The sequence below is a fragment of the Oncorhynchus mykiss genome, chromosome 25 (assembly GCF_057628025.1).
Source record: "Oncorhynchus mykiss isolate SJ-2025 chromosome 25, ASM5762802v1, whole genome shotgun sequence".
In the NCBI taxonomy this organism is placed as follows: domain Eukaryota; kingdom Metazoa; phylum Chordata; class Actinopteri; order Salmoniformes; family Salmonidae; genus Oncorhynchus; species Oncorhynchus mykiss.
Window position 1 is genome coordinate 58,593,929 of NC_143046.1, and position 27,356 is coordinate 58,621,284.

Sequence of the window (27,356 nt, forward strand, 5' to 3'; positions counted from 1 at the left end):
CTGGGTTATTGTGTTTTACTCCCATCAGTACAGACATGAGGAGACGTCAGAGAGAGGACAGACACAGCAGCTAGAGTAACACACACACAAGTACCTGTTTCATCTCAATGCTGTTTAACACAATTCCTATGAAGGGTTGATGTGATCCATTACACTGAAAAAGTCATCATTAGCAACAGATAAACAGCATGCTTTTGTCATAAACAGGGTTATGTGGCACTCCTAACCAATGTTAAAACCACACTAAACTGTATGAAGACCTCATATGTGTAGACGGTATATATTCATTGATTTAGTCAGCGTCAACCAGCGTTAACCTGTAACTTGATTTTACACACATCCACAGTGCCCTCTAGTGGATTCACATTGTAGTACCTTACCAAGGACACCCAGACCCATCTACCAAATGGTAGGGATGGAGCTGCGTAACTATGGCCTGCCATTCAACTAGTATTAGGTCCTCCGTGTCCACCAAATCACATCACGGGCACAGCCAAAAGTATGTGGACACCTGCTCGTCAAACACATGGGCATTAATATGGAGTAGGTCCCCCCTTTGCTGCTATAACAGGAAATGCTTTCACACACACACACACACACACACACCTATGGGGACGGTATTGTAGCCATCAGTTTTGTTTTTGTCTTTTAAAAAAAGGGACACACCAAACTGGCAGTTACGACTGTGTCCCAACTCAAGGACACCATTTTGACAAGGGCATAGTAGCTGCACGTTCACAGCCACGTTCACAGCTATTGTCAAAGTAATAAAAAAAAAAAAGTTTTCTAAAGTAAAAACAGAGTGATTGTAGCAGACAGTGTGGCCCTTGGCAGCTCACACATTCAGAAGCAGCATCACCACTTTATTACGCTCATAAATCACACAGCTATCAAACACCATTTTCAGCTCACAAAGTTGCTAACTTTTCTAAAGGGAAGGTTACACTGCTGAGAGCCCAGCGCTGCTTCGGAGTGTGTCACGCTGGTCTGGAACACACACACACACACACTTTGACAAGAGTATCCACACTAACCTGGTGCTCCCTCCTTGCACTGTCACCCACTGAGAGAGAGAGACATAAGACACGTTGATCCCATGATAAGAGGCTACAGCCGAAGACTTGAGTAGTGCTTGGATGGAGCAAAAGCCTGCATGCCCTGCAACCCTATTACACCCAACGTTACAATACACGGCTACCAGGTTTGTGTGACTACTGCTTGTCAGATAAACCCAAGCTGAACTAAAGAGTTAGAAAAACAGGTCCTGTGTCAGTCTGTAGGGCTCTATTCAATCCGTATCGCGGGAGTTCAGTTTTACAGCGCGATTGAAATTTAAAAGGCAATGTTCCCGCGTTAGCGGAGACTGCGTTCACGGTAAACGCTGCACATGTCGGCTCAATCGGAAAGGACCTTTTACATTTCTATCGCGCAATCTGCAGCACTTCAGCGATACAGATTGAATAGAGCCCCAAGACGTCATCCTACATCCTATACGTCTAGCCAGCTCAACGACAATGGCAATTCAGTGCCAACACTGTGCGTAATAGGCTAGTATCATACCAAGTAGACGAGCAAGCACTAATACATAGATGTTATCCAAAATGTTATAGCGAGCGGCATCAATAGATCTATTCCTTTTTAGTATCCGTCTGAGGTGAAAGTGTAAACACAGCCAGAGAAGAGATATAGCTCGGGCCTAGATTTAATCCGATCGGCCATTTTCGGGCCGGCTATGCACCTTTTTAAAGGCAATGTTGCCGCGTTCGCATTCACGGTAAATGCTGCATACCGTGTACGGCTCAATCAGGCGGATCTGACACGGGTCAGGATGAATCCAGGCCTTAGACACGCAGAGATATAGAGGGATAGGCATTATTCCTCAACGGGCTGAATGTTATCTCAACCAAAATAAAGGGTTACTTCATCACTTAGTCGTCGTAGTGCAAATGCAATTTAGGTACGATACAATACTATTAATATGAATAGCTTATATGAGAAGACAGATGTCACAAACAACAGCAAATATGTAGACACACATTCTACACACATTTATATGCATCAGCATGGTTACATATTATATTGATTTGATTATGTAGATATATTCTCCATATATAATCAGATTGCATATTATTGAGATTTACATCTTTGTACATGTTGAACCCTCAGCTTGGTCTCATTCCATCTTTTACTAAACAGCTGGGTATAAGACAGACCCGGGTCAAATACTGTACTTTCAGAGACAATGGGTGCGCTTGATTTAGTTTGGTGGGACTATTCCACTGGCTCCATTGTACTGGACAAGCTAAATTAAGTGCACCTCAAGTTGTACGTATTTGACCCAGGTCTCGTCTAGTGATGGGGCGGAGGGAGGATGGGCCCCACTGACAACTCTCTCTCTCTCTCTCTCTCTCTCTCTCTCTCTCTCTCTCTCCTCGCCCTCCATCTGAAAGCTACTGTTGGGTGACAGGAGTGACGATAATAGCAGCTGTCCAACCTGTGACGTCACTGGGCAGTGAGAACAACACACTGCATAGACTATAGACAGATATCCTCCATTCAACCTTTGGTCTACTTCCTCTCTGCATCACTGAAAGGACAGGTGGATGTTTAAACTATGGCTAGTGTTAAAAAAAGGCACTAAGCATGATTCCTTACATTTAAAATAACATAGAATGCCACGCAAAGTCACTAGGACCTTCAGCATGAGATGTCGGTCTGTTTTCGACAAAGAAAAAAAAAAGAGAAATAAGAAGATTTACTGTAGCGTAGAATTCAGGCAGGTCTAAAACACGACACGCACGCCTACTGGCTGGTTGAACAGCACGACTGTGTGTTGTGTGGAGGTTCACAACCTGTGCACCTAAAACTAGAAATGTGTGTGAAAGTGACGACAACCACGAGGGGGGAAATAAACACATCTAGCACTTTGTGTTAATAGTCGATAAACTATAGTATATGCCTCTAACAAAGTCCTACTGATATCATGAGTGGACTATTGGAACAAACATGGATGGAGAACCACTTGTGCAGCTACCAGATTTACTGCCGTGATGGAGAGATCTGAAGGGTTAAAGTCATACTCGGAACTAGAAGATCACCCTTAGGCTAGTTAGCGACTTCCAGCAGGCGTCAAGTTTCTTCTCTTGACTGAGAATGATGGGCTTTCTTTTGAGATGTCATACTGTGGTAGTCTAGAATATTGCCTGTGAGATGAAGTTGCTCCCAAACATTGATCTAAGGTCAGTTTAGTGTGTTTTACTCCTAATGGTTAAGGTTATAATTTGGGGAGGGTAGGCTGGTCCTAGATGAGTGGATAGGGGAGTAACTTCTCCCTAGAGCTGTTGACTGACTGACACCAGGGGCGTGTCGGCGTCAGAGCTGTCCGTAACTCACAGGCTGCTGTCCTGATTGGCCGGCTCACTGCACTTCCTGTGCCGGGGGGAAATGGAAGCCAGCTGGGTGGGGGAGGGGGAGGCCGTGGAGGAGGAGTCACTGCCTCCCCCCTCAGACCCCACCGAGGGGAGCGAGGTAAGCTGGGGGACTGGAGGTGCTCTCTTTCTGCCCAGAAATACTACCCCCTCAAACCCTCCCTTCCTTCTCACCTCAGACCTAGCCTCCGCCACTGATCCTAACCCCGTCCCCTCCTCTTCCAATTGGACCCTTCGCCAAGCGTCTCCTCCAGGACTGTCGGGGGGTTGCCGTGGCGATATAAAAACGCCCTCTTCGGCAGTGGCGCCACCTGTGACCACGGAAGCATTAGCAACGACATCAGCATTAGCGGCGTTAGCGCTTCGGCTAGCCCAGAGCTCCATGGCCGAGCCCCTCCGCTCGCCCTCCTCTCCCCCAGCCTCGCACAGTGACCGGGTTCGGGCCTCTGTACCTAGGCCTGCCCCCTGTCCTGGAGCCTGTCCGGGGCTCTCCAGCAGACCTGTCACCAGGGAGAAGTTCTGGAAGTCTCTGTAGCTGTGGAAGGACTCTGTGCGGCGGGCGTGGGCCAGCAGGGGGCTCTCTCTGTAGGGTCGCAGGGCTCCATAGGTGGCCGTCTCTGGGATGGGCTCCTGGGCCTGCAGCTGGAGGCTGGGACACACAGAAAGAGAATGGGGATCAGATAAATAGATATAGATGCCATGAAAAAGACAAGTATATAGACAAACGTTGACAACATGAAGAGTCAGAAACAGACTACGGTGTGTAACTGACCTGGAGCAGGACTCTCGGAGGCGGCTGTGCTGCAGCACCGAAGGGGCGGGGCTGATGTTGGGCGTGGCACAGCGGGAGGTGCTGAGGTCACACTGGTCCAATAGCTGCAGCAGCTCCTCCTCTGTTGGTCCGCCCACCTCTGTCAATCAAACACATTATAATTTATCAGTGTCAAACTAAATGTGAAGACAAAGTGTCAAAATGACACTATACAAGCCATGGATATGTGCAATGCCCTCGGAAGCATCTGTTCCTATACAAACAATGTATTATCACTCCTCACCGTCAGTCTTCTTCTCCTCTCCCTTGTTGGCGGTGTCCATAGCAGTGGTGAGGTCCCACATCTGAATGCTGCCGTTGCCATGCCCAGTAAAGAGGTACCTCCTTGGTCTAGAACCCATCCGGCTAGAACCCTCGCACTCCCTCACCGTGAAACACGAGATGGTGGTCCCATCCACTGCCGCCACCTCACAGATCCTAAGCAGGGACAACCAGGACAGACCACATCAGACCCGGAACGGACTGCATTCAGACTAGAACAGAGCAACCACGGTTCTTGTAGTTCAGTGTGTTTGAGCATAGTGCTAGCAGCACTTCGGTTAAAAGGTTGTATGCCCATATTTGATGAATTGAAGTGTGTTTACTGTGAGCTGGATGAATGTGCTAAAAGAACCATGTTTATCAGACAAGACAATCATAACATAATGATGTGAACACACTCTTCGTAGCCCATGTGAGTAAGACCTTTAAACAGGTCAACATTCACAGGTCACAGGGCCAGACAGATTACCAGGACACGTACTCAGAGCAGGAGCTGACCAGCTGGCAAGTGTCTTCACTGACATTTTCAACCTCACCCTGACCCAGTCTGTATACCTACATGTTTCAAGCAGACCACCATAGTCCCTGTGCCCAAGAACGCCATGGTAACCTGTCTAAATGACTACCGACCCGTAGCACTCACGCTTGTTGCCATGAAGTGCTTTAAAAGGCTGGTCATGGCTCACATCAACACCATCATCCCAGAAACCCATGATCCCATCCAATTCGCATACCACCCCAACAGATCCACAGATGAGGCAATCTGTATTGCACTCCACATTGCCCTTTCACACCTGGACAAAAGGAACACCTGTGAGAATTCTGTTCATTCACTACAACTCAGTGTTTGACACTATAGTGCCCTCCAAGCTCATCACTTAGTTAAGGACCCTGGTACTGAACACCTCCCTCTGCAACTGGATCCTGGACTTCCTGACAGGCCGCCCCCAGGTGGTGCACGGGGGCCTCTCATGAGTCTTAGTCCCCTCCTGTACTCCCTGTTCACCCACGACTCCAACACCATCCTAAAGTTTGCAGACGACACAACGCTGGTAGCCCTGATCACAGACGACGATGAGACCGTCTATAGGGAGGAGGTCAGAGACCTGGCAGTGTGGTACCAGGAAAACAACCTCTCCCTCAACGTGAGCAAGACAAAGGAGCCGATTGTGGACTGCAGGAAAAGGAGGACCAAGCACACACCCATTCACATGGACGGGGCTGTAATGGAGCAGGGCGAGAGCTTCAGGTTCCTCGCTGTCCACATCACTAAGAACCGATCATGGTCCAAACACACCAAGACAGTCGTGAAGAGGGCACGAGAACGCCTATTCCCCCTCAGGAGGCTGAAAATAGTGCAGCTGTAGAGTGGGCTCCCGAGTGGCGCAGCGGTCTAAGGGACTGGATCTCAATGCTAGAGGCGTCACTACAGACCCTGGTTAGATTCCAGGCTGTATCACAACCGGCCGTGATTGGGAGTCCCATAGGGCGGCAAACAATTGGCCGAGCATCGTCCAGGTTAGGGGTGCGTTTGGCCGGGGTAGGCCGTCATTGTAAATAAGAATTTGTTCTTAACTGACTTGCCTAAATAAAAATAAAATAAAAAAAAGAGGTTGCATCACCGCTTGTAAATGCTCGGGATCAGACCGCAAGGCGCTACAGAGGGTAGTGCGTACAGCCCAGTACATCACTGGGGCAGAGCTTCCTGCCATCCAGGACCTCTATACCAGGCAGTATCATAGGAAGGCCCTAAAAATTGTCAATGACTACAGCCACCTAAGTCAGGCCATAGACTGTTCTCTCGGCTACCGCACGGCAAGCTGTACCGGAGCGCCAAGACGGAGACCAAAAGACTCCGTAACAGCTTCCACCCCCAAGCCATAAGACTGCTGAACAGTTAGGAAACCTCCCTGGACTATTTACATTGACCCCCTTGTTTTATTATTATTTATGTTTGCACAGGTTCGATGTACACTCACTGGACTCTAACCACACACACACACACACACACACACTACACTCCAACACACAAACACACTCATATTCCTTCACATGCGCTGCTGCTACTCTCTGCTTATTATCGATGCATAGTCACTTTACCCCTAAACACATTTACATATTACCTCGACTAACCAGTACCCCTTTACATTGATTCGGTACCGGTACCCATTGTATATAGCCTAATTATTATTACTTGTGTTACTATTTTTATTTTTGTTTATTTTGCAAATGTTTCTTACTTTTTTTTAAACTCTGCATTGTTGGTTAAGGGCTCGTAAGTAAGCGTTGTATTCGGCGCATGTGACAAATACAATTTGATTTGGGTAGATGTTGTGTGAGAATAACTGATGCGTAGCACCTTTTCCCAGTGGAGGAGAGGCGAACAAACAGCTTGTTGGTGACGGGGATGACCTTCTGAATGAACACCTGCTGGTCATCTCTCTCCCCAAACGGACCTGGAAGCCAGACCACACTGGTTAGAGTGGGCTCTAGAACAACTGCTAGAACCTTTTCACTATCATGCCCACCCGAGCCAAACTGTGTTGGCTCAGATATTTTCTTTTCACATTGTCCTTTTCAGCACGGTTTCAGCAACTATGGGGGATGTATAAGAAGGCCGGCTCGGTACAGCTTGGTTTGGCTCACATCGGTTCAGCTCAGAAATGTGAAAAAGCCCTTCATTGAAGGAGATGACGCCAGTCTTACTGGGATTTTAGACCCACACAAACACTAGGCTTCAGACTAGGGGTGTCAAACTAATTTTGTCCCAGGGGGCCGCACTGACAATTGGTTGTATTTCTTCGCCGTCAAAATGTGAAGGAAATTGTCCTCGATCCACCGTTTTGGGAATTTTCATTGCTCACTGTCCAGCTTTCATTTGGGTGACTATTAGTGAGCTGGAAACAGTCAAGAAACTGTATGAAGGTAGATCCATTATCATTTCTACATAGTTTGGATTTAGTTTTAGTGATTTTAAAGTATACCGTGTTTGTTTTTTCCCCCCGAACAACATGTTTGGGGTATTCTTTATTTTTAATTAATTCACCCGTGGGTTTTATGTTTGACACCCCTGCTCTAGACCCTTTCTAGATAAAAACAAATGTTATCCATCCCTTCCATTTACCATATACAGTGTGGCAAAAAAGTATTTAGTCAGCCACCAATTGTGCAAGTTCTCCCACTTTAAAGATGACAGACAACTATGACAGACAAAATGAGAAGAAAAAAATCCAGAAAATCACATTGTAGGATTTTTAATGAATTTATTTGCAAATTATGGTGGAAAATATGTATTTGGTCAATAACAAAAGTTTATCTCAATACTTTGTTATATACCCTTTGTTGGCAATGACAGAGGTCAAACGTTTTCTGTAAGACTTCACAAGGTTTTCACACACTGTTGCTGGTATTTTGGCCCATTCCTCCATGCAGATCTCCTCTAGAGCAGTGATGTTTTGGGGCTGTTGCTGGGCAACACGGACTTTCAACTCCCTCCAAAGATTTTCTATGGGGTTGAGATCTGGAGACCACTCCAGGACCTTGGAATGCTTCTTACGAAGCCACTTCTTCGTTGCCCGGGCGGTGTGTTTGGGATCATTGTCATGCTGAAAGACCCAGCCACATTTCATCTTCAATGCCCTTGCTGATGGTAGGCTGTTACTTTGGTCCCAGCTCTCTGCAGGTCATTCACTAGGTCCCCCCCGTGTGGTTCTGGGATTTTTGCTCACCGTTCTTGTGATCATTTTGACCCCACGGGGTGAGATCTTGCGTGGAGCCCCAGATCGAGGGAAATTATCAGTGGTCTTGTATGTCTTCCATTTCCTAATAATTGCTCCCACAGTTGATTTCTTCAAACCAAGCTGCTTACCTATTGCAGATTCAGTCTTCCCAGCCTGGTGCAGGTCTACAATTTTGTTTCTGGTGTCATTTGACAGCTCTTTGGTCTTGGCCATAGTGGAGTTTGGAGTGTGACTGTTTGAGGTTGTGGACAGGTGTCTTTTATACTGATAACAAGTTCAAACAGGTGCCATTAATACAGGTAACGAGTGGAGGACAGAGGAGCCTGTACCCTTTTAAGGATAGGGGACAGCATTTCGACTTTTGGATAAATAGCGTGCACAATTTCAACTTCCTGCTACTCATGCCAGGAATATATTATATGTATATGATTAGTAGTTGTGGATAGAAAACACTCTGAAGTTTCTAAAACTGGTTCAATCACGTCTGTGACTATAACAGAACTTATGTAGCAGGCAAAACCCAGAGGAAAAACTGTTCAGAATTATTCTTTTTTTTCCCCCCTCTGACCGTTCCCTCAGTTGTCTTTGCCAAGGGAAATTAGATAGCGACCATTTTACAGTTCCTACGACTTCCACAGGATGTCACCAGTCTTTGGAATTGGGTTGAAGTTAATCATTGGTGAAACGAAGAAGAGGCACATCTTGGAACAACGTTACACTGTTGAGAGTTACGCAAGAGGGAAAAAGGGGCATGTTTTGTTTACTTGCTGTATCGAATACAGATTCCCCCGTCTACAATTTGATCGATTATTAACGTTTAAAAATACCTAAAGTTGTATTACAAAAGTAGTTTGAAATATTTTGGCAAAGTTTATAGGCAACTGACCAAATACTTATTTTCCACCATAATTTGCAAATAAATTCATTAAAAATCCTAAAATGTGATTTTCTGTATTTTATTTCTCATTTTGTCTGTCATAGTTGAAGTGTACCTATGATGAAAATTACAGGCCTCTCATCTTTTTAAGTGGGAGAACTTGCACAATTGGTGGCTGACTAAATCGTTTTTTGCCCCACTGTATACAGTTGAAGTTTACATACACCTTAGCCAAATGCATTTAAACTCAGTTTTTCACAATTCCTGAAATTTAATCCTAGTAAAAATTCCCTGTTTTAGGTCAGTTAGGATCACCACTATATTTTAATAATAATAGTAGATAATAATTTATTTCAGATTTTATTTCTTTCATCACATTCCCAGTGGGTCAGAAGTTTACATAGTATTTGGTAGCATTGCCCTTAAATTGTTTAACTTGGGTCAAACGTTTTGTGTGGCCTTTTACAAGCTTCCCACAATAAGTTGGGTGAATTTTGGCCCATTCCTCCTGATACAGCTGGTGTAACTGAGTCAGGTTTGTAGGCCTCCTTGCTCGCACTTTTTCAGTTCTGCCCACAAATTTTCTATGGGATTGAGGTCAGGGCTTTGTGATGGCCACTCCAATACCTCTACTTTGTTGTCCTTAAGCCATGTTGCCACAACTTTGGAAGTATTCTTGGGGTCATTGTCCATTTGCGACCAAGCTTTAACTTCCTGACTGATGTCTTGAGATGTTGCTTCAATATATCCACATCCTTTCCCTACCTCATGGTGCCATCTATTTTGTGAAGTGCACCAGTCCCTCCAGCAGCAAAGCACCCCCACAACATGGTGCTGCCACCCCGTGCTTCACGGTTGGGATGGTGTTCTTCGGCTTGCAAGCATCCCCCCTTTTCCTCCAAACATAACAATGGTCATTATGGCCAAACAGTTCTGTTTTTGTTTCATCAGACCAGAGGACATTTCTCCAAAAAAGTACAATCTTTGTCCCCATGTACAGTTGCAAACTGTAGTCTGGCTTTTTTATGGCGGTTTTGGAGCAGTGGCTTCTTCCTTGCTGAGCGGCCTTTCAGGTTATGTCGATATAGGACTCGTTTTACTGTGGATATAGATACTTTTGTACCGGTTTCCTCCAACATCTTCACAAGGTCCTTTGCTGTTGTTCTGGGATTGATTTGCACTTTTCGCACCAAAGTATGTTCATCTCTAAGAGACAGAACACGTCTCCTTCCTTAGCGATATGACGGCTGCGTGGTCCCATGGTGTTTATTCTTACGTACTATTGTTTGTACAGATGAACGTGGTACCTTCAGGCGTTTGGAAATTGCTCCCAAGGATGAATCAGACTTGTGGGAGTCTACAATTATTTTCTGCGGTCTTGGCTGATTTCTTTTGATTTTCGCATGATGTCAGGCAAAGAGGCACTGAGTTTGAAGGTCGGCCTTGACATACATCCACAGATACACGTCCAATTGACTCAAATTATGTCAATTAGCCTATCAGAAGTTTCTAAAGCCATGACATCATTTTCTGGAATTTTCCAAACTGTTTAAAGGCACAGTCAACTTAGTGCATGTACATTTCTGACCAACTTGAATTGTGATACAGTGAATTATAAGTGAAATAATCTGTCTGTAAACAATTGTTGGAAAAATTACTTGTGTCATGCACAAAGTAGATGTCCTAACCAACTTGCCAAAACTATAGTTTGTTAACAAGACATTTGTGGAGTGGTTGAAAAACGAGTTAATGACTTCAACCTTCCGACTTCAACTGTTTGTCCCTTTCTCCTTTCCTCGCTCTCCCCAACCCTCTACCCATCCCTCCCTCTCTCACCGATGTCGTTGCCTGATGAGTAGCTGCCGTGGCTCTCCGTCTCCTCCAATGAGAGTATCTTAAAGGAGGCCAGGGGGGTGGAGCCAGGCTGCGTGGAAATCATGCCCCGGAACCGCGTCACTGTCCACGTCCGCACGTGGTTGTTGTCCGCACACACTAAATGACACGCACACGGACAGACAGACAGACAGACGGAGACACACAATATACAGTACCAGTCAAAAGTTTGGACACACCTACAGTACTCATTCCAGGGTTTTTATTTATGTATACTATTTTCTACGCTGTACAATAATAGTAAAGATATCAAAACTATGAAATAACACATATGGAATCATGTAGTAACCAACAAAATAAAAGTGTTAAGCAAATCAAAATATAGTATATATTTGAGATTCTTCAAAGTAGCCACCCTTTGCCTTGATGACAGCTTTGCACAGTCTTGGCATTCTCTCAACCAGCTTCATGAGGTAGTCACCTGGAATGCATTTCCATTAACTGGTGTGCCTTGTTAAAAGTTCATTTGTGGAATTTCTTTCCTTCTTAATGCGTTTGAGCCAATCAGTTGTGTTGTGACAATGTAGGGGTGGTATGCAGAAGATAGCCCTACTTGGTAAAAGACTAAGTCCATATTATGGCAAGAAGAGCTGAAATAAGCAAAGAGAAAGGACAGTCCATCATTACTTTAATACATGGTCAGTCAAGTGCAGTCGCAAAAACCATCAAGCGCTATGATGAAACTGGCTCTCATGACACAGGACAGGAAGACCCAGAGTTACCTCTGCTGCAGAGGAGTTCATTAGAGTTCCCAGCCTCAGAAATTGCATCCCAAATAAATGCTTCACAGACATCAAGTAACAGATATCTCAACATCAACTGTTCAGAGGAGACTGCGTGAATCAGGCCTTCATGGTCAAATTGCTGCAAAGAAACCACTACTAAAGGACACCAATAATAAGAAGAGACTTGAGTGGGCCAAGAAACACGAGCAATGGACATTACACGGGTGGAAATCTGTCGTTTGGCCTAATGAGTCCAAATTTGAGATTTTTGGTTCCAACCGCCGTGTCTTTGTGAGACACAGAGTAGGTGAACAGATTACCTTCGCATGTGTGGTTCCCACAGTGAAGCATGGAGGTCAATTTAGAATTCAAGGCACACTTAACCAGCATGGCTATCATTCTGCAGCAATACGCCCTGCCATCTGGTTTGCGCTTAGTGGGACTATCATTTGTTTTTCAACAGAACAATGACCCAACACACCTCCAGGCTCTGTAAGGACTATTTGACCAAGAAGGAGAGTGATGGAGTGCTGAATCAGATGACCTGGACTCCACAATCACCTGACCTCAACCCAATGAGATGGTTTGGGAAGAGTTGGACCGCAGAGTGAAGGAAAAGCAGCCAAAAAGTGCTCAGCAGATGTGGGAACTCCTACAAGACTGTTGGAAAAGCATTCCTCGTGAAGCTGGTTGAGAGAATGCCAAGCGTGTGCACAGCTTGCATCAAGGCAAAGGGTAGCTACTTTGAAGATTCTCACATATAAAATATATTTTGTTTTGTTTAACACTTGTGTTGGTTACTACATGATTCCATATGTGTTATTTCATAGTTTTGATGTCTTCACTATTATTCTACAATTTAGAAAATAGTAAAAATAAAGAAAAGCCCTTGAATGAGTAGGTGTCCAAACTTTTGACTGGTACTGTATATGAAGCACAGCCATTAAAATACAGATATTTAGACATAGAGATCATTAGCATACCTGTTATTTTCTTATCCTGATTACACAACGCTTAAACCTGTCCCAAAACCCCCTCCTCCCCTTCTTACCTGAGACCAGGTGTTTCTCCGAGAGCATGATCTTAGTGACAGGGGAGCGGTGGACAGTAAAAGTTTGGAAGAGCTGAGGTCCAGAGCCTACTGTCTCAGGGTGTTGAACTATGACCCGGACTGCTCCAGAACTGGTTCCATACGCTATCTCTATCCAGTTACCACTCACACCTCAAGAGAAAAATAGAGAGATAAGATTCCACAAAATATAATTGTTCAGAAAGGCTGAAACCCAATGAAGATGGAAATACATGATTTATGTGTGTGTGCGCGCATGCATGTACACGCAGGTATGTGTTCGAGCGCGTGTGTGCATGAGCTCGCGTGTGTGTGGACTCACTGGTCTTGGGTGTGAGGTAGACACTGAGTGCAGTGATGGCGTCATTAGACGGGTCGTGGTACAGCTCTGTCACCAACAGATCATTATCCTTCATCCTCAGAGGAAACTTCTGCATGTCTGAGAGAGAGAGAACCAAGGCGGCTTCGGGTCAATTCCATTTCAGTCAACGAAGGAAGTAAACAAAAAATATATATATTGAATTCCACTTCCTGAATTAAGCGTGTGTGTACCTATGTAGTAGATGGATCCATTGTTGCAGCCGAGCAGCAGAAAGGAGCCAGCCGTGTCACAGCTGGTGATGGGAACTACATCCTGTACCTGATGCAGAGGAGAGAAAGGAAAGGGTTCAAATGAAACCTCTCTTTCTCTCTCGGTGTGTACCGGGCGGCCAACGTCACGCAGGGCTCACACAACACTACGATTCTCTGATGTTCATGGCTACTACTGAGCACCAAACAGTGGTGGGGAAAGTACTCAATTGTCATACTTGAGTAAAAGTAAATCTACCTTAATAGAGAATGACTCAAGTGAAAGTCACCCAGTAAAAATACTACTTGAGAAAGTCTAAAAGTATTTGGTTTTAAATATACTTAAGTATCAAAAGTAATTTTATTTTGATTGACAGATAGCCAGGGGGCACACTCCAACACTCAGACATCATTTACAAACGAAGCATGTGTTTAATGAGTTTTCCAGATCAGAGGCAGTAGTCTGAATGGGACCATTTTCCTGTGAAAATGTAACGAGTACGTTTGGGTGTCAGGGAAAATGTACGGAGCAAAAAAGTACATTATCTTCTTTAGGAATGCAGTGAAGTAAAAGTTGGCAAAAATATAAATAGTAAAGCACAGATACCCCCCAAAACTGCTTAGTAGTACTTCACACCACTGCCATCAAAAAAAGGCACAAAATTATGTTCACGGGACACATGTATGAACCTTAAAACATTCTTCTTCTCTAAGCCCTGTTCCCATCTCTCCCTCCCCCTCTATCTATCCATCCAGACACACACCCTATGTAATCCTACCTGCCAGTGCTGTGTGACAGCGTTCCAGACTCCCACCTTCCCAGTGTGACTGGTGGCCACCAGCTGGTTCCCGATGAAGAACAGATGATCTACGGGTACACCCAGACTAAACACACCTAGAGAGAGCGAGAGGAGAGAGAAACAATCAAACGCCTCACGCTTTCCCAAAACACACACACACACACATACCGATCTCGTTGCCACTCCCTCCGTCTTGGATGCTCCAGAGGATGATGTTGCTATTGGAGGCAGCTGCCACCATCTTGTCCTTATCCCCATGGGGACCACCGACCACCTGTACAACAATAAACTTGATTGATAAAGCACCTTTCGGACAATACATTGTGATTCAGTGATGCGCAGTCCTGGCAGTGTAACCTTGGCGTTAAGGGCGACTCTCTCGATGGACCAGTCCAGAAAGGGGCTAGAAAACACCTGCTGCCACCCCGACGACTCTTTTATCCTGAAGAAAACATACACGTTAACACACACACACACACACACTCAAGATGTATGTACAATCTGCACGATCTATTAATAATATAGAGTCGATGAATCCGACTACAAATGCCAGTGTTACCTGTAGCAGATGACAAAGTGTGCATAAGCCACTACGATCCAGTTATGATGTCCAGCTACAATCAGCACCTTCCTAGGGTCCACCACAACACCTGGACACATAACAAGGCACTTTACCTAATAACCTGGAAACATAACATTTGACCTTACAACCGGGAAACACACACAGTGCTGTACGCAATGGTTGATAGTTGTATTGTTTCCGCCTACCCATATTGTTAGCTACTTTTTACTGTATACTGAGCATGCTCTGTACATTATCATGATCGCGCTGAAGTGCTTACAAATGCTACGTTATTACAAAATGTCTGTACACGACCATGCACAACGTACTTAGGTCAGGGTGTCAACAAAATGTCATTTGATCGTCAATATTACTAATAGGATCATTTGGCTGTGTTCTAAGTATGTGCGTAGTACAGTGAACCCCAACCCAAACCAGCTCTGATTCTAACACACACAGCCCAGAACGAATTGAAGTGTGAACTTTTAACTTTGGTGCTTTTTACCCGACGTCAGGTCATGTTAGCTCCAGCTGTAACGCAGCCACACAAATGCCATCTCCTGACCAGCGGTAGGACTGAGGATTACTCTGATTGGTCGTTAAACAGGCACACGGTGTTCTGAGGAGACTGGGGAGTAGACCACCACAGCCCCTGCTCCACGCCTCATTACACAAACATCCTCGCCCCAACCCTTGTTATTTTTTTTTTACCCTGCCCTCCTGCTCACCCAGTCTGTGTGGTCCCTCGGCTCCAGGGGGTCCGGGGAGTGAGGGACAGGAATGGGGAAACCCCCCCTCTGCTCCGATAGGACCAGGCCGATCCTCAGGGGCAGGGCCCGAGGCTGCAGGGGTGGAGCTGAACTTACGGGCTGGGAGAGCTGTGGGAGAAACACATTAGTCAAGCGATCAACCAACAAACTAAGAAAATAACAACTATAATTCTACACGACGGACACATTTTATGAATGTCAAAAAGACCAAAAGTTCAAAGACCAAAACGAACACTAGAAAGAGCGTCACCAGAGCGCTCACCTTTCCCTTGTAAGCAGACAGAGAGATAGAGGGATAAGAGAGATGGAGGGAGAATACAATGATGTCCTGTAGTTTACCTGTGCCAGAGGACAGACTTCCAGGTAAGAGGAGTTGTGGGAACACAGTACCTGGAGGGGGAAGGTATCCATGGAACAGAACACTGCCACAGGACGAACGTTCTATTTCCTCACACAGCAGCAACCTCCTCACTGAAGACAGCCACCGCAACACAAGAGGAAAAAGTCCGAAACACTGTAGAAACTTGATATACAAGCCACTAAATCAGCATTTGACAGCATGCAATGTGATTTACACAGTTGCTTGGTGTTATGCAGTAGATAGTGTACTGAAAACTACTTGGGAAGTTGACACGGTCAAACTATTAAGGGATGGTTAAATAACAATGTAACACCATGTTAGAAGCACAGTAACTACTCAGGCAAGTGCAAAGAGGTCATACCTAACGGCGTTATCCCATAAAACTCAGCCTCATGGCGGAGAATGTTAATGTTTACCCCCCTATGAAGAGAAGAGAACATCCATTCTAAGACATTATAACCTGGACCAATATGCTTCTGCTAATATTTAAAGGACACTGATCCTGTGTGTGGAGCGGGTCAGGTGTTCTTACCGCAAGTCTAACTCTTTGGTTCGAAGAAAATTCAAAATGGACGCAAAGGCTGTCGGATCCCTGTCAATAAATATCTGGAGGACAAGAGGCACATTTCGAAACGTAACACAAATATCATTATGTTACAGTTTAATATCACTGTGCGAGAGTACACGAGACAGTATTTGTGAAACGTGTGGCCAACCCCCCCCCCGAATAATATGTTTGCCTGTCGCATAGAAGAATGTACTCACGGCTCCAGTTTCATCACGTAGAGTTGATATTCTCCCACTCAGCAAACTGAAACACACATACACACATAACCTCATGTTCTAGTTAGCCCATAACAAGCTCCTCTCAGCTTTCATTCTGGCTTTATGTCAAATGTGGGCCAGACTAGTCCTAACACTGTTTTTTTTATACATTATCAAGCTTGAATCCTTGGGAGATCAACCTTGAAGTGAACTAGGTGACCTTTCCAGAGCTGACGCCAGATCACATCTTAGCAGACATGTGCAGAGAACAAGTACAGAGGGATGTAAGACCCCACCTTGAGAAGAAAGAGTCTGGGATCCACATGAGAGTCTGTCTAGAGGTGCTGAACCTGAGAGGGAGGAGAGGATATACCTTAGATCAGACCAAGGATATAAGACATACTGTATCATGACGCAATGGATTGTACTGTACAATAATACATACAAATGGTCATGAATTCTCATGGGTTTTCATGTATCCCTCCGAAGAGGGATACATAGAAATACATAAAAGTGATGATATGGCCTATGTCCAAGGTGAAGTCACGTTACATACACACTTAATACATTATGGAAAGTATTTACTGTGAGATACATGTATCATGATTGGGTAATGCTACTGCAGTCTGGTCTCAAGGTTGTGTTCGATTTCTCATCATGGACACAATGCAACTGCAACTTGTAACATATCATACCAATTGTAAAACATAACATACGACATGGATGATGGACATCCACAAATTAATACATACCATAGGACACGTAACATATCATACTAATTGGAGTGTGCCGGATTTAAGTTTACTATGTTACGTCTACCCTCGAGTCTGTGGCTACTTGGAACACAGTCAATAATACAGGCAATATACTACACATTCTCCAGACATAGCCATAGTTAACTATATGAGCCTATATCCTATGTGACAGAACATGGCCATTCGCTGCGGAACACCAAGTGATGTTGATACGATGTAAACACGCCTTGACAATACGAGCGCTTGTGTTGCGTGCTTTTCGTGCATTTTATCGCAGCTCCAATTCCATGTTCTCGTCTGCGACAGCATGCCGTTGCCGACCTAAAAAGAAACGACCATTGCAACATGTCGAGTCTGTCAATACCGTCCTCCATGAGCGCACATTGACAGTTCGATAGACTGTGGGGCTATTTAAACGCTGTAATACCTTGTCCCACCGACGTTCAGTTGAATAATTTCTCCCATCCCAGATGTTAAATTGACATTCGCGGCCATGTTTCCACCCCGTCCCGTGCGTGTGGGTCACTCGTAGCCAGCAGAATGTGTCCAATGTTCCCAGTTTGGTGTGTCGATCTTCAGTTTACCCCCTTCTGCTCCTCGCTCCCCTACGTCTCCAAGCCTCCATAAAATGTTAGACTTCCACGCAGCGATAGTTCCCGAATTCATAGGCTATGTTTGTGTGTGGCCTTTAGGCAATGGTCAGGCGAGTCTAATTTACCAAAGTTAGCCGATATACACGTTCATATGCATCCATGTGAGTTTGTAATATCGAGTATTTTAGGGTCTTCGAGCTGCTTTCTGTGTCGTGACGACTGTCGACGATGTGGTCTGGTCGGAGGAACCGCTGCCTCTCCCACTACGGTCACTACGTCATCCCATATCTGGAGGCCGTAGCCAGTCTATCCATATTGAACCACTTGGGTCACTTCTCTGAATCGAATGAATATATTTTATTTTACTATTATAATACTTATTTATGCATATACTTGAAAACAAAATATCTAAATCATTCACATGTCAATTGAGGAATGAAGAATGTTGACATTCGTCAAATGGGCATGTGAAATATTGCGATGTCAAGTATTGATGTGTTTTATTTGATTTATTTTAAACTATAAGGTCTACATTTCCAAATGTATCCGTAGAAAATGAAGACAAGTCATCATGCGGGTAAGAGAAATAAGTGTGCGTTTTGATATAAAGTTGCTACGTTTACACTTGTAACCCCATACACGGGAGGCAGCCCGGCTGCAAAATTAAGCAATCGCTTTTCACCTGGTTCTAGCCGGGGCGACCCGGGCCAGATAATCGAATCCCCTCATTCTATTGAAGTACTTCTGAAATGTTGAATGGCGTCCTTGTCATTTCTAGCTAGCGACTACTAGTAGCTCATTTACGCACTGCGAGGTGATTTACAAGCAACACATGTTACTTTTTTCCAAGTAAGTAGCTTAACTTTACCGTGTTTGTTAGCAATATAGCGCATAACTGGGTAACAAAAGGGGGGGTATTGCTGACTAGTTTATTAGTTAAGAGTTACGCTAGCTAGATAACTTAATCAACTGTTTGATTCAGAACTTATCTTACTAGGCTAGCTGATAACGTTAGCTAGCTAACTACGGTTTCCAGCTAGCTAACTGGTTCTTATCGGATTTCGCGCTAGACATATTTTCTGAATGTGTAACTTCACAGTATGTTACCTGAAAAATGCTGTTAGCTAGCTGTGACCACATGACTTTGTTTAACGTTGTCGAAGTGAAAGTTGGTCAATTAGCTAGCCAGTTCTAGGTAGCTATCGAACTTTGATGCCCTACGTTTGGGATAGAGAGGTGCACACTTGGTTAGCTAAATATCGTTAGATAGGTAACTAACTTTAGAAGCTAACTAGCTAGCTGACGTTACAAGTGAAACATAACTAACAATGCCAGCTACTGTACAATGTACAGTAGCATAAATCCACCGCATAAGTGCGTAGTAAGTAGGCCTAAGCTACTTTTCTACAGTCATGCTAGTCAATTTATGGCAGATACTTTCTTTGCAATCCTCACTGGCAACCATAGACTTGAAGTGACGTAGCCAGTCCCGACCTAGCAAAATGGAATTTTTCATAAGAAAAACTGTCTCATTTCATAGTACAGAAAGTATTGATAACTATGAGTTGTCAGTGTGCTCCAAACTCAGAGATAAATAATAATGGTGTCTCTTTTGCCAACAGTGCATCATAGTCCTTGGGGTGTGTGAGTGGAAGGGGGTGCGGCTGCCACAGTTCCAGAAGTGGGAGAGAGAAAGGCCTCTGAACCCCAGAGAGGCACAATCTGCCGCATAGACCGGTATTATCGTGATGTCAGAGGAAGACGGTAAACCTGTTCATGCTCTGGAGGCCAAGGCAGAGCCAGTGGCACCCAGTGGCCAGGGACCTGTGTCCGTGTCCACAACTGTGTCGGGGCCCCCTACCCCCACCGAGGATGAGGATGAGAGCGAAGACGAGTCTGAGATCCTGGAGGAGAGCCCTTGCGGCCGCTGGCAGAAACGCAGAGAGGAGGTGAGACGGAGACACATTGGACTGTCCATGAACAACTTATTGCAACAGTGTGAACCATGTTTCTGCCTCTGTTTTCTCCCCCCAGGTGAACCAGCGGAACGTCCCAGGGATAGACGCTGCCTACCTGGCCATGGACACGGAGGAGGGGGTGGAAGTGGTCTGGAACGAGGTCATGTTCTCTGAGAGGAAAAACTTCAAGCTGCAGGAGGTAAAGTATGTCTGGCTGCTTCACCAACATTGCCCCTTTGTCTATCTGGCCTTGTCTAGTGGAGTTATTGTTGTACTAGAGCACATATCTTAATTTGCCTTGAATACTGACACAAACAGTTGATCCCATCTCTATGGAGACTGTTTAGTTAAATGCTGTCCCCATGTTGTCTCTAATCCTCTTTGAACAGGAGAAGGTGAAGTCTGTGTTTGACAACTTGATTCAGCTGGAGCATCTCAACATTGTCAAGTTTCACAAGTACTGGGCTGACATCAATGACATCAACCGTGCCAGGGTGAGTTCTGACTCGTCTATGAGAGGGAAGACTTTCCTTGTTTCTATCACATGGTCTGATTGCTATAGTCAGGACTAAATGTGAGGGGTCAGTGAAATGGTGGAACAATGTAACACATTTCAATGATTCTTCTTCCTAACTGATAAGTTGCGGTCTTCACCTCAGGTGATTTTCATCACAGAGTACATGTCCTCAGGAAGTCTGAAGCAGTTTCTGAAGAAGACTAAGAAAAACCACAAGACCATGAATGAAAAGGTGCAAATATCATAATACAATTTGCCCTGCCCACCATGTCACCGATAACACAGTAGCACATCAAAGGATGTTTAGCTTTGCAGATAAGACTTTCATTACTCTACATGTAACAGAATATCATTTGTTTGTTTAGGCCTGGAAGAGATGGTGCACCCAGATCCTCTCAGCGCTCAGGTCAGTTTCTCTCACTCATACAGACCAACTCTGTGATAGCTGCAACACTAATAACAGGGCCCCATATTTAATAAAAACAGGTCATCGGGGTCATGTGCGGTAGGCACGAAACAGGAGAAAATGTTTTGTAATTGTGTGAAACATGGATGTACTACCTCAACTGAACTAATAAGAACAAGCATTTTGTTGAGGTGCCTTACGGAACACAAATCTGGTTTACTATGACGGACAAAAACAACTGTGGGGTTGACTAACTCCTATGGTCTCCGATGAGCCTCTGTTAGTTACCTCCACTCCTGTGAGCCGGCCATCATCCATGGGAACCTGACCTGTGACACAATCTTCATCCAGCACAATGGACTCATCAAGATAGGATCAGGTAGTGCTCCAGTCCTGAACAGCACCACACCGGCCCTGTATGGGTTTAGCTCCAGGTTATAAGATTATAAGGCTGTGTTTACAGGCAGCCCAATTCTGATCTTTTTTTCACTCATTGGTCTTTTGACCAATCAGATCAGCTCTGGAGAAGAAAAAAAAAATCTAATGTGGAAAGATTGGATGAGATTGGTCAAAAGATCAGTTTTGGGCTGCCCGTCTAACCACAGCCAAACTGACTGTCTAATCCAGTGTCTGTTGTCCCCCAGTGGCTCCAGACACCATCAACAACCATGTGAAGACCTGCAGAGAGGAACAGAAGAACCTGCACTTCTTCGCTCCTGAATATGGAGGTAAAGGCTCTGAATGACATGGATAGGTCAAATATAGGATCTTCTCAGGAAATGTCTTTCACTAAAACCATTGCCTCACATCTCTTCTCTCGATCTTCTCCCTGACCCCTGTAGCTGTTGCAGATGTCACTACTGCAGTGGATATCTATTCCTTTGGGATGTGTGCCCTGGAGGTGAGCTGGCACTCTAAAGTCGAAATGCATTTAAAATTGACGTCATCTCCGTGTGTAAGAACTTGTGACGTCATCTCCGTATCGGGTTTATCTGATCTCTGCTGCGCTGAGGCTTGTTGGGTGGATGGTGGTGATATCATTGTGTCTGTTGTATAGATGGCAGTGTTGGAGATCCAGGGGAATGGAGAATCTTCCTACGTCTCTCAGGAGGCCATCAACAATGCCATACAGTCACTGGAAGACCCACTGCAGAGGGTAAGAGTGTGTGTAATATTATGGTTGTGTGTGCGTGTACTATAATGGGGGGGTAATATATTTGGTGTGTGTGAGATACCCGTGTGTGTGTGTGTGCGCCCTGCAGGAGTTTATTCAGAAGTGTCTGGAGGCTGACCTGTTTAAGAGGCCTACAGCCAGAGAGCTGCTGTTCCACCAGGCTCTGTTTGAGGTGCCCCTGTTGAAGCTGCTAGCTGCACACTGCATCGTCAGCCACCAGCGTGAGTGTCTCTCGCACACAAACACTTCGCCACCAGATTGAGTCTTCACGCGCAAACACACACTCACTCATTCTCACACAAACATTTGAACCCCAGAAGGGTCATTGTTAGCCACCAGCTTGAGTATCTTCTCCATACCTCTCTCAGATATGATCCCTGAGAATGCCTTAGAGGAGATCACAAAGAACATGGACCCCAACCTCATCATCGCTGAGATAAAGGAGGGCGTGCAGCTCAAGTAAGTTAAACTGTTGGTGCCTCTATCTTCAGCTTAGTATGCTTTAGAACAGGATATATTCTTCAGAGTCCTGTGCTGATCCTGTTTTTCTCTCATCAGGCTGTCTCAGTTTCCTGCCCTGGAGCTGGATAAGTTCCTGGAGGATGTGAGGTAAGGAACTCCCCATCAGCTACTGAACAGGACCAGGAAGCTGTCCAGCCTATGACATATTTCCACCACTAGAGGGTGTAGCTGAATCAGATGGCTCATAGACTTCTTTCTAGTTACTACTTTATTAGAGAAGCATCTTGTAAAACAATATCTGGGGTGTCCGTATTTAGCATTTGACTTATTGTGCTTTACCAACATCTGACATAAGGTGTTTCTCCAGCCATTCCCCTGTTCATACTTTTTGTTGAAGTAAAATGCTAAAATCTGTGTGGAACAATGTATGAGAATACCTGCAAACTCAAGATTTGCTCCCAGAGTTTTGACGTAAGGTTTTGACCATCGTGGGTCTACACTTTAGCCTTAATAACATATGTGTAATTTACCTGCGCTATCATGAAATGAATGTAACTCCTCTTCCCTCCCTCCCTAACAGGAACGGTATCTACCCTCTGACAGCGTTCGGTCTGCCCTCTCGCCAGCAGCCCCAGCAATCTCCTGTCAAATCCCCCATTGTCACCCCCTCTGTAAAATCCCCTACCCCAGAACCTTCGGAACTGGAGACACGCAAGGTGAGGGAGTAGTAGAGAATGGGAAGAGTGTATCTATCCCATCAATTACTTCACAATAGCAATATTTTATTTGTTGGACACCTTTCTGAACACCTACATTTCTCACCTTCTGCAGGTTGTTCAGATGCAGTGTAATATTGAGCCAGTGGAGGAGGGTGCAAAACATCATGTAAGTAGCTTTAATCTCATTGTTTTCAGTTCAGTGACTAAAAGTTAGATGACGAGGATGTTCTCGAGGCCAGTCTCTGAATGTGTAACCATCTCCTCCTCCCTCCACAGCTGACACTACTGTTGAAGCTGGAGGACAAACTGAACAGACACTTAAGCTGTGACTTGTTACCCAGTAAGAACAACAGAAACAAAAAGACTTGTCATTGAGCTGGGCAGGCAGGAGATCAAAGTGTATGTTAAGTTAAAGGGATACTGATTGCATACTGGGATCTATGCTTTTTGCTAACCCAGTGTGTTTTTATTAGACAGCATTTGGACAATTAGGATTTCTATAAAAATAACACTACAATCCGCAGCCACTATACTGCTCCCAAGGGGACCAATAGGATCAAGTCTTACTGGACTGTCCTCTCCTAATGACGAATGGAACACAGGTGCACAGGCCAGACGGACCACAAGTCTCGATCAAACTATGCAGCCAGTCTCAAACTGTTATAGACAGGTGTTTGGGTAAGATAACATAACATAGCCACACAGCATTCCCTTTAACAATGTCAGGTTTCACAAGGGAAGGGATTTGAGTTGTAACCCTAGCAGCTCTTGTCTGACCCAGCTTGTTGTGTATGTTGTCTGGGAATGGCAGGACTTTGGCCATGAAGCCAGTCTGGGTGTGTTTTGTCTTTAACTCCAGACACTGGCCCTGCCCTAGTGTACGGTAACCCCAGCCTCATCCACGTCGTTGGGGCGGCTCCCATTGCACTCATCGCTGGCATGATCAGACAGTTTGTGTGTGAGCACCTTGTATGTGAGATACCAGTGGATCTAGAGTGCAGATGAGGTGGAATTGGGTGGAGGGGGACAATGCATGAAGGCCATATGAGGGATCCTTAGACGGTACAAACACAGTATTATATTGTACCCCATAGGGAATACAGGTCTAAGTTGGGCATCTACGTTGAACATGAGTCTTTCCATAGCCAGGAGGGTGTGTTCGTATGACCCTGCCCCTCCCACACACACATGACATTCGTGTCTAGTGTTGCGTGTTGAGAATGTCAGGCGTGTGTGGCTGTTGCTGGCAGCTGCTCCATCTCTGGGGACGGCTTGGGCACTGACACACCCTGCAGGGCATACAAATGAATATAGATATACGCTCAGAGATTTGCCTGCGCGTACAGAAACGCATACTCTCTCCCATGCATAGTCCTTAACTACCTGTCTTCCCACATCATACCTCCCATCAATACTTAAGCTGCTCCTATCATAGAGATGGGGTGGTTAAATCAAACAAAAGTCCATTAAGTCTGTTGGGTTTCTACCACATTTAATATTGCACTTAAGATTGCGTAGGAACAAACGTGTATGTATGCTAACACTGACCCTACGGTTTCTGTTCCAGATGAGAATGTAAAGGAACTGGCTGTTGAGCTGGTCCAACTGGGCTTTATCAGCGAGGTAAGTGTTTGTGTAGGTGTTCTGTGGCAGAGCAGTGTAAGTGTTGTATATGGCAGAGGAGAGGCAGTGAGAGTGGATTAGTGTCCATGATGAGCATCCCGCTCTAGCTCTGCTTGACCCCTATAAACACACACAATCACAGGCAGTGTGTGCACATGTCAGATTGCAGCTCCTGCCCTCTACAGATAGGGCAGTTTTTTTAAAGTTTTTTTTTTTAGATTCTCTCACTATGCACCTATAGCTCTGGAGAACGGCGTACATAATATCTTCTACCCCCCCAGCTCTTGACTCTTCTGTGTGGGCTCCCTCTATACGTAATGTGATTGATTGTCCTTACAGGTGGACCAAAGCAGGATGGCCACTGTCCTAGAAGAGGCTTTCACCAAGTTCTTCAGCAGGAACGATTCCCTCAACCCCGTCACTGTGTCCTCATAACAGGATCACCACGGACCCCAACTCCAGTACCTCTATATATGCCTCTACAGGTACCTCCGTAGGTGGTTTGAAATCGGATACAAATCTCATTTCTGGCCGTGCAACTTGTCTGAACAGTCAAATCTGATTTATTTTCCCTCAAATCGTTTTTACTGTTATTTGGCTTATGTTGTTGCTTGATAGCTTCTCTGTTGACAGTTTGACAAGAACATGTGGTAGCTACCTAGCTTTTGTTAATTGTTTACAAATGATTGGGTGTGCTAGAGAGCTAAACTGCTAGCTAGTTGATTGATTGCTGTGGCTAGCCAAAATAGCACTCGTTTTGAAAGTTTGGTCATCTCATCCTTTTGAGGCTTTAAAAGTGTTTCTGAACATTTAAAGCAACCGGGAAATGTCTATGCCAGGCATTGTTATCTTAGCTAACTACATAAGTGATAGGGAGCACCGCCGCCAATCAGCTTACACCACACCCCAGTCGTTAATGACAACTAGTGTAGCCCTGTCAGCAATGACTGCTGTCTGAACACCCATTCATCTGATTTTGTCACTTTTTGTTTGGACAGTCAAAACCAGTTAAAAACCAAAACAGATTTTAGCATTAAAGATGCACCATGCAGCAATCGCCCCACCATTTCCTGGTTGCTAAAATTCAAATAGTTTGCCTAATTCCAGTTTGTGACAGCAAGTATAGTGTAGGGAATAATTGTACCATCTAAACTCTTGGAATGATCTTTTACATAATCAACAAGATTGTTTGAAGCTGGTGTACAAAACTGAAAGACGCTAAAACGGATCTACCCTACCGCTTCTTAGACTTGCTTTCAATCAAATGGATTTATAAAGCCCTTCTTATATCAGCTGATGTCACAAAGTGCTCGTCAGCCTAAAACCCCAAACAGCAAGCAATGCAAGTGTAGAAGCACGATGGCTAGAAAAAACTCCCTCTGCCGCCAACCCAGACAGGAAGATCATGTCAGTGACTCAACCCACTCAAGTGACGCACCCCTCTTAGGGACGGCATGGAAGAGCACCAGTAAGCCAGTGACTCAGCCCCTGTAATAGGGTTAGAGGCAGGAGAGAGGGGAACTGGCCAGGCAGAGACAGCAAGGGCAGTTTGTTGCGCCAGTGCCTTTCCGTTCACCTTCACACTCCTGGGCCAGACTACACTCAATCATAGGACCTACTGAAGAGATGAGTCTTCAATTAAGACTTAAAGGTTGAGACCGAGTCTCTCTCACATGGGTAGGCAGACCATTCCATAAAAATGGAGCTCTATAGAAGAAAGCCCTGCCTCCAGCTGTTTGCTTAGAAATTCTAGGGAAAGTAAGGAGGCTTGTGACTGTAGCGTACGTGTAGGTATGTACGGCAGGACCAAATCGGAAAGATAGGAAGGAGCAAGCCCATGTAATGCTTTGTAGGTTAGTAGTAAAACCTTAATCATCCATAGCCTTAACAGGAAGCCAGTGTAGAGGCTAGCACTGGAGTAATATGATCTCATTTTTTGGTCAAGATTCTAGCAGTCGTGTTTAGCACTAACTGAAGTTTATTTAGTGCTTTATCCGGGTAGCTGGAAAGTAGAGCATTGCAGTCGTCTAATCTAGAAGTGACAAAAGCATTGATCAATGAGAATGAATGTGAATTTGGCCGGGTCGCCCAAAAAGTAACATTGCAGCTCTAAGGTCTGCAGTGTGAATAAGGCTTAAATCTATGGGGGACCATATAGCCTTGCAGGGCTGCCTGAGTCAGTCCCCCTCTGTTTACTTTTCTCTTTATAGTAGCAACTTGTTTTGGGAAGGAAGCCAACAGTTATCACATGTCAGTATTACTTGTTTGTGCTTTAGAAATGCATTTAATGTCTTTGCCATTAGCCTTTTTTGTGGCTGTATACAAGCACACCTGCTCTCCGCCTTAAAGTTCTCTGCCTCTGTGTGGTCACTACGGCTATGCATGAATGTCTGCGGTGAACGTCGCTCTCTTTCTGAATGCTATAAGTGAGCCTTGTATACATGTATGAGTGGGGCAGGGGGAGTCTAGAGTATTAATGTTACAAATGTGTCATAT

The 27,356-nt window shown here is 45.0% G+C and overlaps 2 protein-coding genes across 6 annotated transcripts; one reads left to right on the forward strand and one right to left on the reverse strand.

Annotated features, from left to right (window-relative positions):
• On the reverse strand, positions 1 to 18,291 carry kctd3 (potassium channel tetramerization domain containing 3). 4 transcript variants are annotated; one of them, XM_021584536.3, is made up of 19 exons: positions 17,836 to 18,291; positions 16,950 to 17,003; positions 16,654 to 16,699; positions 16,421 to 16,494; positions 16,250 to 16,308; positions 15,918 to 15,998; positions 15,486 to 15,635; positions 14,755 to 14,845; positions 14,553 to 14,637; positions 14,364 to 14,469; positions 14,175 to 14,290; positions 13,378 to 13,465; positions 13,148 to 13,264; positions 12,808 to 12,978; positions 10,975 to 11,130; positions 6,881 to 6,977; positions 4,484 to 4,677; positions 4,201 to 4,339; positions 1 to 4,077 (listed from the first exon to the last, which is right to left on the reverse strand). In XM_021584536.3, the coding sequence occupies exons 1-19, from the start codon at positions 17,901 to 17,903 to the stop codon at positions 3,390 to 3,392; spliced, it is 2,580 nt and encodes an 859-aa protein (XP_021440211.2). In that variant the 5' UTR covers positions 17,904 to 18,291; the 3' UTR covers positions 1 to 3,389. The 4 variants fall into 4 exon arrangements, 2 of the variants coding, with proteins under 2 accessions (XP_021440211.2, XP_090076757.1); XM_090220631.1 differs by having other exon boundaries at positions 17,406 to 18,264; XR_016491907.1 differs by having other exon boundaries at positions 3,244 to 4,077; positions 10,975 to 12,679.
• LOC110505364 (nuclear receptor-binding protein) lies at positions 17,889 to 27,208 on the forward strand. 2 transcript variants are annotated; one of them, XM_021584540.3, is made up of 18 exons: positions 17,889 to 18,850; positions 19,624 to 19,950; positions 20,036 to 20,158; positions 20,349 to 20,453; positions 20,619 to 20,708; positions 20,842 to 20,882; positions 21,167 to 21,261; positions 21,527 to 21,610; positions 21,725 to 21,783; positions 21,940 to 22,038; positions 22,145 to 22,277; positions 22,425 to 22,515; positions 22,615 to 22,665; positions 23,099 to 23,234; positions 23,350 to 23,403; positions 23,514 to 23,577; positions 24,805 to 24,860; positions 25,200 to 27,208. In XM_021584540.3, exons 2-18 carry the CDS (start codon positions 19,750 to 19,752, stop codon positions 25,293 to 25,295), a joined length of 1,578 nt encoding a protein of 525 aa, XP_021440215.2. In that variant the 5' UTR covers positions 17,889 to 18,850; positions 19,624 to 19,749; the 3' UTR covers positions 25,296 to 27,208. The 2 variants fall into 2 exon arrangements, with proteins under 2 accessions (XP_021440215.2, XP_021440216.2); XM_021584541.3 differs by having other exon boundaries at positions 17,917 to 18,578.
• The last annotated feature ends 148 nt before the right edge of the window (positions 27,209 to 27,356 follow it).